This window comes from Lathyrus oleraceus, chromosome 7 (assembly GCF_024323335.1).
Source record: "Lathyrus oleraceus cultivar Zhongwan6 chromosome 7, CAAS_Psat_ZW6_1.0, whole genome shotgun sequence".
In the NCBI taxonomy this organism is placed as follows: domain Eukaryota; kingdom Viridiplantae; phylum Streptophyta; class Magnoliopsida; order Fabales; family Fabaceae; genus Lathyrus; species Lathyrus oleraceus.
The window spans coordinates 163,241,656-163,251,968 of NC_066585.1; the positions used below are offsets into that span (position 1 = coordinate 163,241,656).

The window sequence follows — 10,313 nt, forward strand, 5'->3', positions numbered from 1 at the left end:
CCACATAACTCACAGTTTGGAGTTACAGCAGCCACGGTGGCTGCGGGTGGTATGGTCAAGTTGTCTAATTTTTGAACAAGGGCATCTACCTTTGCATGAACATGGTCAAGGCTACTGATTTCGTACATTCCACCCTTTGTCTGGGATTTTTCCACTGGAGTTCGTTCACCTCCCCATTGGCAATGGTTTTGGGCCATGTTTTTAATGAGTTGATAGGCTTCGTTGTATGGCTTATCCCTAAGTGCACCGCCCGCGGAAGCGTCTACTGTAAGTCTTGTGTTATACAGAAGCCCATTGTAAAATGTGTGAATGATCACCCAGTCTTCAAGACTGTGATGTGGACATATCCTCATCATGTCCTTGTATCTCTCCCACGCTTCGTAGAGAGATTCCACATCTTTTTGTCGAAATCCATTGATTTGAGCTCTCAACATATCAGTTTTGCTCGGCGGAAAATATCGGGATAAGAAAACGTTCTTCAGTTCTTCCCATGTTGTAACGGAGTTGGATGGCAAGGATTGCAACCAAGCCCAAGCTCTGTCTCTTAGTGAGAAAGGAAAGAGGCGCAGTCTTATCGCATCTTGAGATACACCATTCGCCTTTACAGTATCTGCGTACTGCACAAACTTGGTCAGGTGTTCATTAGGATCGTCCGTAGGATTTCCAGCAAATTGATGTTGTTGGACGACTGATAATAGTGAGGGTTTCAGCTTGAAATCGTTTCGATTTATAGCGGGGGCATCAATGTTGTTGTGAGGTTCTTGTTGGGACGGGGTATCGTAGAATTTAAGAGGACGATTATGTGGTCCTTCTTTAGTCATGTTTGGTTTTTCTTCTGATTTAGGAGGAGAGAAGATATCAGGAATATCGTACTTTTGTTGATATTCGTGTATTCGGCGTCTCACGTATAAGAAACACTCTAATTCTGGGACTGGTGGTGCTAAGTTATCGCCTTGTGAGCGAGTAGTTGGCATACAATCAGGGAAAGAAGATTAGTTTTTATTTTTACCTTAGTCTATACCGTGCAACGAAAGAATCACACTATTCGACTAAAACAGGTCCCCGGCAACGGCGCCAAAAACTTGATGCTTGTCGTGACTATATATAAAATATAGTCTACCGGGTACTTGACTGCAAGTGCACAGTCCGGTCGCTTTAGTTTTAAAAGATATCGATCCCACAGGGACCTATGGTCAAACTAGTGTTACTAACGTCACTATGTTTAGCTAAGGGAATGATTAGTAGAAGTTCGGGTGCAGAATAGTAAATCTAAGGGGAATTTAGTTTTAAGAAAGAATTGATGGAAGGAATCAGTATGCAACGCATTAATTGTCAGGGATTCGAAAAGTCACCGGTGAATAGTTTAAATGCCAAATATCTCTCAGTAGAAAATATTTATTTAAAAAGCTTTATCTCACACTCTCGTGATTGTTGATTCGGCCTATAGTTTTAAGTCAGAATGTACGCTCTCGCTGTCCCATTTGAAGTTAAAATTACTTTTTGAAAATAAATAAGTTCTAATTGCTTTTAAAGTGCTCTCGCTATTTTTAAACTCAATGCCTAATTTTTACTATCCAGCTCGAGCCTCACGCTCTCGCGATTGTTGGTTCTCACCTTAGTTAATTTCCCACTCTCGTGGCAAAACCGTATTAAATAACTTTTCACGCTTTTGTGATAAAGTTAATTAAATTTAAATTAAAAACTTCAGCCTAAAAGATTGTTTGAGAAAAAGGGTTTTCACCGATTATTATTAAATCCCATCAAATTGAATTGCTACATACCGATACCGGTAATTAAGCCGGACATGTTAAATAAGGCAAACACAGAGCATAAACAGATCAACATTGCGGCAGACATAATTATAATAATAACTGGGAATAATAATAATAATTCAATAAAAACCTGGCAATCGAAGTAACAGAGTATAGCGAATCTCGGAGCACTTGAGCAATCCTCCACAAGTCGGTAGGCTTCTGCTTCTTCAATACAAATTTCTTACTAAAATTAAATAAAGTGTAGTAGTTCCCCAGTGTAGGCAACTACTACTATGATTAACTGGAAAACGGAAATGAAAAAAAAGGAAATTCTTAAAAGAATGGCGAATGAATTAAGGCAACGGAAACAAAGTTGCTGAAAAGAAAATAAACTAAAAAGCTAGAAAGCTTTAAAAATTAATTGTAGAGCGTAAGTGTAAATGTAGGTATCCCCAATTTTTCCCACTTTGGTCCTTTATATAGTGCTCCCTTAGGTCTTGGTGGTTGAGATTTTTAAGGAAGACTTGGTTTGAATGAGGAATCTGGGAGAGTCAAGTTATTGGAGGAAATTTAGGCACGTTTGGGTGCCTGTGATTGACTGTTTCAAAGCGCAGATTCTGGCCGCGTGACAGTCGTCATGGGCCTGTGACGGTCGTCACAGGCTGGGTCGGGACGGTCGTCATGAATCTGTGACGGTCGTCACATCAACAAATTCTGCATTCTGGTTTTATGCTTTTTCCTGTGCTTTCTCATCTGTTTCTTCTTCTTTTTCTTCCTTTTCTTCATTTTGCTCATTAATACTTGGAGATTTAAATACCGACAAAAACAACTCGAATACTTGCGGAATAATCGGAATATTAATTAAAATGGTATGATCTTTGAGTGTAAATCAAGGCAAATATCTGATGTGTTTTCGCGTTATCAAAGATGAAGTCCTAACGGGGATGCAACTCATTATGGATGAGCTATGCCAGCAAAATCAAACCCTACAAGTTAGCGTTCAAAACATCCAACAACAAGACATGGGGCTTTTGGATAGGCTTCATTAAGACCAATGCAATCTACTGTGGTGGTGCGAAAAATATCCGAGCGTAAGGAACGCTCAAAATATAAATAAAATATGATCGTCATCGAACTTTATTTATTCCCGAAAAAGGAAAGAAAAAATATCGATAAAACAAAAATAAAAATAAAAACAAATGGCCGTCACAATCAAATCGGGTTCAGAAGTCGGTTATACAAGGGAAGGTAATAACACCCCTCACATCCATCGTACTCGATGATACCCATTTAGTTAGTTTCGTGTAAGAGTGTTAGTGTGATATCGTTTGTGTTCTTCTACTTATCGAGTGAGAAAAGAGAAAAGAAGAATATTTTTTTATTAAAGGGGTGTTTTTTAACATTAATGTGATTGATAAGATTTCTCAATCCTGCTCCTATGTATCTTTAGTTGCTATAGCGAACTCAAGACTATGTAGTTATACTAAAAGAGAACTATTGGATTGATTTCTTTTAGAGATTGATGCTTAGATCGGATTTGAGCGGTTAAACCTTTACTTGTTGCTCGCTCTTGGAGGCTGAAGTCTTTGTTTGTTTCGCATCGAAATGGATGTATCATACTTTTTTCTAAAAATGTTTTCGAAGTCGCACAAGGGAGGAAAACAAGATTGATTGGCTAAGTTGTTTTTATCATAAAGATTTAATCTTTGTCGAAGGTGAGTAAACATTTGAACAAAGGTGTGCACCAAACGCGCATTTACTCGGAGTATGCATGAATGTGGTCCCATTACCCTTATTCCAAGTTTGTTTAACGTGTTTTTGATTTGAAAGACTAATAATCGTTTTGAATCCGATGTACTCCGAACGCTCGACAATCAAGAGGTCTGAAGAGATGTGCATCTATTGGTCTTTTGTCTTTCAATTTTATTACGAAAAAGGTTTTTGCATCAACGACTTGACGTTGGATCAAATGTTGCATGTTTATTATAAAAAAAGTTTGGATTTGGCGGGGGTGAGATACTCAATTTTGCATTTAATTTGGATTTGATTTGGGGAAAAAGACCCAACGTTGAATCAAATATTTATTTTTGGTTCTTTTCTAAAAATGGTTGATTTTAATCTTTGGTTAACAATCAAATAATACAATGAAATAAATGAAAATGGTAAACTTATTTACACATCACGAGAATGGGGGTACAATTTGTCAAATGAAGATACAACACAATAATTAAACAATACAAGCTCAAAAGAGAATTGTCAATGAAAATTCTCGTTGTAAGAAGGCCCAAAAGAAAGGCAAGGAACTCGAAATAAAAAAAATTGAACTACATAATTTAGTGCTATATTAAGCAATCGTAAAACGATTCATGTAGGAATTACCCTTTATAAGTCCGGTCAACAAAACTCTATTCGTTTAAGCAATTTCTGAAGTTAAATTAAATTTTTAACTTCGAAATTGCATCACATATGTGAAAAATAAATGATTTAGGCGACAAAAAAAAATTAAACTTAAAGAATTTTGCGCTATGTTAAGTAATCGTAAAGTGATTCATGTAGGCATCACACTATTTGAGGCAGGTCAACAAGACTATATGCGTTTAAGCAATTTCTGAAGTTAAATTGAATTTTTAACTCCGAAAGTACATCGCATCTGTGAAAAATCGATGGACAAAATAAATCAAATTTTCTTCTTAACAATTTAAAGCAAATAATGGATCAAATAAAAATAATACAATACAAATAATAATCTTTTGTGTCATTTTATGTGAGGTTAATGGCTGGTTTATCATGTATTATATTGTTATAAATCCGATTCTTTGGCTGATCATCTTAGGAGAATATAAAAGCTTGAAGATGTGAGAAATCCATTAACAAGTGGAGTTCATGATATATATGATTGAAAATAGTAGGATAGACATATTCACTAAAATAACTACTTTAGGCATAACGAGCTACAATCATAGGGAAATTTGAAAAGAAACCAGACATGCATTAAAGTTAAATGTGAGGCTTAGGAATTTGTTCCCTTGCTTACTTGCATATGTTATGATGTTGTAGGGATACAATAAAAGATTACGTTCCGATCTCATCAGGCACGACATATCACATCATATACACATATTAGATAAAGTATATTAATGGATTATTTCCCAACATATACTCCATTACTGGTTTTACTTATGAACTCAAACTCACTTCTATCATTGTATGCTTGAAAAACTGAACATGTGATAACCATCAATTATTGTTATCTTTGCTCATGCTCATTCACACAACATAGTTTTACAAATCAATCTAAGTTATTACACTCCCTGTGGGAACACCACTCTTACTTTTCATCACTTGATACTATGGATTGTATATACTTGCACGTTATATAGTTTTCTTCAACCATGAGAATAACAACTGCATTCAGAATTTTCGGAGATGATCACCAGGTCCAAACCAGGGCGACAATGCGGCTAAAATCCGTTATTTGGATCATTAGAGGTCCCCATTCCCATTGATGATGAAATATAATAATCAAAGGAGTCATCTCCCAAGTTACCGGATGAACCATTCATGTTAGTCATAACTAAGATAAGGGAATGAAAATCATAGAATAATAGGTAGGGTTCACAGGTGGTACATAGGGCAGAGAAAGGCTGAAGAAAAAAGGTAAACGAAGTGAATGGAGAGTCACCCAGAACACATTGTGTCAGTAAGAAAGAAAGAGGCACCAAAATGCTCCAGTGAGGAATGAAGAGGCACTATAAATAGAAATTGCCAAAAATCCATGAAAAATAAATGATTTCTAAAAAAAATAAGTGTGGTTCAAACAGTGGTGAAAGAGAAAACACACTCATGAAGTCGTATAACTCTTATATGGGGAAACAAATCAAGCAAACAACAACCCAAATGAAAGGAGACGAATAAAAATTTCCAGATTTTGCCTCAGAAGTAACACGACATTCGAGTATACTTAAGCAACCTAAGAGGAAAGGTCATACCCTAATTTACCAAACTAGGGGCACATGTAAAGATGTCTCGTGAAACGCCTCAATGAGGGGTAAACGCCATACAATATCTCACCCGCTGTCGACTTAACGATAACATTGGAGCACAAATATTATAAGACTTTTCGTTTAATACTTCATGACAAGCCTTGGTGGAAACAGTTATGGGTCAATCAAAGGTCCAATAAGAATATGCCCATTGCTCTCTAAAGGAGGCCCAATAACCCGCTTCATCCAAGGATGAATACTCCCCCGCACTGAATTGGGCATTAAAGTGATAACCTTGTAGGTTCATCCCTCATGATCTATCGCTTCGAAGACTTACAACACCACCGTAGGAGTCCGACATGCTAGCTCCAACATATTTCTAGTCACGATTTGGAACAAATATATATGCACCTTTTGCTTATAAAATGTTAAGATAACCATGACATTTTATCTCTTTTTCTTGACACCGAGTATTTTAATTTTAATTTTTATCCATTATTATTTCAATTATTTGTAATTAAACTAGAAAAAAATGGCATATTTCCAATCTGAATTTTCTAGATTCGATGTTTTGATTATAAATAATTGTATACAAATTATATTAAGATTGATTTTGAGACTTTGTTTAAATTTATTTTGGAAAGGTTTACTCATTGCAATCTTTAGCATCAAATTGTGTTTTTTTTTGACAAATTTAGTGATCAATTCTGGATTTAAGTTATGCATATTCATTTTTTCCATCTTTCACAACAAATTAGCTACTATTTTCAGAGTTTCAATTATGTATTTTTATCTTCTTCATGTTTTGCGATGAATTTAAAGCCTGGCTTATGTGTTTCAACTATGTATCTTCATCATCAGCAACACATTTTAGGCTTAAGCTATGCATCTTTCTCTACTACAACTGATTTAGTGATGAATTCTAGTTTTAAACAATGCATCTTTATCTTCTACATCTTATACGACCGATTTAGCAGCCAATTTGAAATCTATGTTCATCTTCTTCAACAAATTTAACAGTCTCAATATGATTAGTTAATAATAATATTTAAAAAATTATCAAATTTGTTACGTTATATTTCACATCAAAATCTGTCATGATGTGGTTGTTGTGTAAGTGGTTCAGTCACAATTTTTTTTTATCACCAGCGTGCAACATCATCATTTGTTGTTGACGAAAATTAATTTGAGAGATTATTAGATAATGCAGGGTATAGAGGACAATCAGGTGGAAGAAACTATGAAGAAAGCAATGAAGTTGGTGTGGGAAACTAAAATCCCCGATAAAGTAAAGTCTTTTGTTGACACCTTTTCCAAGACAACTTCCAACAAGACTGCAACTGTATTTCATAAATATCATTCATAATCCACATGATATGGTGTGTGTTTTGTTTTCAGCATGAGGGAGACATATAACATCTTTTTTCTGAGATGTTCTGTGGTGCAGAATGTTTGTTCTTGGACTGGATTTGATACAAATTCTAAGGTGAATATCATAGACCACTTCTTGAGGATGAGGAAGAATTGGGCTGGGAAGGTCGATTGTAGGCAGTTGAGTGTCATTCAATAACGCAGTTGCTAGTGTGAATGAGCTTAATTTCAATATAAAAGCTCTATTTTAGTTTTGGCTTAGTGTAGATATTAATTCCAACAAAAAAAATGTAACTTTTATGATTGGTAAAAAAATCCTCTTCTTTGTTTAAAACTTCTTTGATCATTTGTCGGTAAGTTTTGAATTTTTTTTGTTATTGGGTCAGAACCCCTCATACTCTATATTAATACAACTTTGTTTATTAAAAAAAGATAAATATATTTTTAATCTTAGTAGCAAATTATTAATAATGCATTTTATAATAAGGGTCACTTTTGAAATAAATATTTGTTTTAATTTATCTATTTTTTTAAAATTGCTTAAATTATTGATCTCTATTTTATGTGATCCACTATATAAAATTTTAACAATTTTGGTCCGTCTTTCTGAATTTTTTATAAAAAATCGATGAGATATTTATTTTTTAATTTATATTTTTATCTATAAAGTTTCATAGTAAATTTATATACGATGATTTGTTATGTTTCACAAGAAATTTATCATTTAAATAAAAATATCTTTAATTTTAAAAGTAAAAGTATGAAAATGAGATCAAACTTGTTTAAATTTAAAATAGGGGATCAATTTCGTGAATAAGGGAACCAAAATTATAATTAAACCTTTACAAATTAAGTTCAACATTATTTTTGTTCTTAATTAATGTATTTCAAGTCACTTTAATATATATATATATATATATATATATATATATATATATATATATATATATATATATATATATATATATATATATATATATATATATATATATATATATATATATAATTATTACTAAATATATTTTATTAAATGTCAATAAATATTAATAAATTTATGTGTATTTAATATTTTTATTATCAAATTATCTTGACAGTAATTATTTAATATTTTAGTAGATAATAATTTAATTTAAAAGAAAAAATACTAGTAATTGTGTTTTTTTTTTACGTAAAATAAAAAAAAATTAAACGTACTTAACTATCTTTTTCAATAAATATGAAGTTTATCCTTTTCTTTTTTTTTTCTTATAATTTTGTCTTTTCATATTAGTTATTATGAAAAATTATTTAAACACGCTATTTAATACATATACAACATATCTTTTCAATACATTTTTATTTATTTTTAGATAGCTTACTAAGCTTACATTCTAGAAGTGGTGCAGTTTCAAACATCTAAGTTGCACGACTCAATACATTTATTCTTATGAATAGAAATCTAAACTTTCAACCATCTTTATTTATGTATATAATAACTTTGTGGGATCCATTATTCAATTCAAGTCTTGCAAGCTGGAAGAGGAGAACCACACAAACACTTATTATGAGCATAACAATACTCATCAAACCTTCTCAAGTTGTCACCTTGTGGAATTTGACCACACAAACTATTGTAGCTCACGTTGAAATTATGCAGAAACTTCAGTCCCGTCAATCCCTCCGGTAGCGTACCGTATATTTTATTGTTCCTCAAATCCAGATAATTCAAATTCGCAGACAACCCAACTTTCCCAATATCAAACGCCAGCGAGTTCGTCGCCAGCACTATCTTCTGAGTGTTTTTATTCGAACCAAACAACACTGAAGCATCACCCACCAATGAGTTTCGTGACAAGTCCACAAACGAAAGGTTCAGTTTCGCCAGAGATGCTGGGATTGTCCCGGAGAGACTGTTTCGTGATAGAGTTAGCACTGTAAATGAATCAGGAAACGAGCCGTAGGACTCCGGTATAGAGCCGGAGAGTTGGTTACCGTCGAAGGTGATTCCGATAAGGTTAGGGAGAGAGGAGAGAGTGTCGGGGAGGGGACCGCTGAGTTTGTTGTAGGAGAAGTCGAGGGTTAAGAGGCTTTTGATCTGTGAAAGTGTGTTGGGTATCACGCCGGTGAGGCTGCTGTGGCTGAGGTAGAGATACCGGAGTTTGGTGAGGCTGGAAATTGACGGTGGGATAGAGCCGACGAGGTTTGGTATGCGGGAGAGAGAAAGGTAGAAGAGGAAAGGGAGATTTGTGATGGAGGGTGGAATGGAGACGGGTTGAGGGAGGTCGAGGTCGGAGAGATCGAGGTCGTTGACGCGGAAGGTTTGTGTGTCGGTGTCGCATGAGACACCAGACCATGTGCCGTTACAGCAGTCGGTGGTTGGATCCCATGAAGAGAGTTTGGTTGGGTTGCCGAATTCTTTCTTGATTTGGAGAAGGGCTTTTTTGTCATCCGGATTGCATCTTTCTGAGAGTGAAGGAACCAAGAGATTTGCGGTTAGAATTACAAGGAGAAGTAGCATGCATGAGGGAAAGTTCTGCATGGTTGAAGATACCTGTTATGTTTCTTCGTTTCTGTTGCTTGTTGATGGGATATATATAGGTTTATATCTGTGAGATGAGGATAAGATCTTGCATTATTGAATCAAAGTCGTTGTTTTTTTTCAAGGCATGAAAATTGTCTTTGTGACAGCTCATTTGAAAAGTATTTCAATTTTTTTTTGTCAAATATTGTTGGCTAGATTGCATTTCATTTTCTTTTGTCAAATATTGTTGGCTAGCTTGCAAATAACTGATAATGTTACACACTAATAAATATCATGAGAACTCTATGAAACCCTCTTAGTTTTGTGCGGTATGTTACTGTAGTAGAGTTCACGTTATTTTACGTACTAATAAATATGAAAATTTTACGGTATAACAACCCGGATCTTTTCATTAGCTCTCAAGTACGTTGGAGCACAATGGTAATGACCATGATTACGTAACAGTTATAACAGAAATAACAGTAAGGATTATGAAAGTTTGTCGCTCAATCAAGTATCAACACATGAGAGATAAGAGATTTAAGGGCATTAACCACGTAAAAGAAACTCGATCGCAAAGCCAAGTGAGAACCACTATAGACTATAATATTACGAGGGGAATTGTTGAGTGCATCCTTGTTTTTTTCAAACACTGACAAAATTCTAAAAATAATTCTTAAACTTAAATTTTAAAATCCGACATAT

General features: G+C 34.4%; 1 protein-coding gene and 1 non-coding gene across 2 annotated transcripts; one reads left to right on the plus strand and one right to left on the minus strand.

Annotated features, from left to right (window-relative positions):
* Positions 1 to 327: 327 nt before the first annotated feature.
* LOC127108682 (small nucleolar RNA R71) lies at positions 328 to 434 on the plus strand. Its single transcript, XR_007796205.1, has one exon. It is a non-coding gene; the product is annotated as a small nucleolar RNA R71 (small nucleolar RNA).
* Positions 435 to 8,425: 7,991 nt separating this feature from the next.
* Positions 8,426 to 9,733, minus strand: LOC127107838 (polygalacturonase inhibitor 2). Its single transcript, XM_051045168.1, has one exon. The coding sequence runs from the start codon at positions 9,624 to 9,626 to the stop codon at positions 8,607 to 8,609; it is 1,020 nt and encodes a 339-aa protein (XP_050901125.1). The 5' UTR covers positions 9,627 to 9,733; the 3' UTR covers positions 8,426 to 8,606.
* Positions 9,734 to 10,313: the final 580 nt, after the last annotated feature.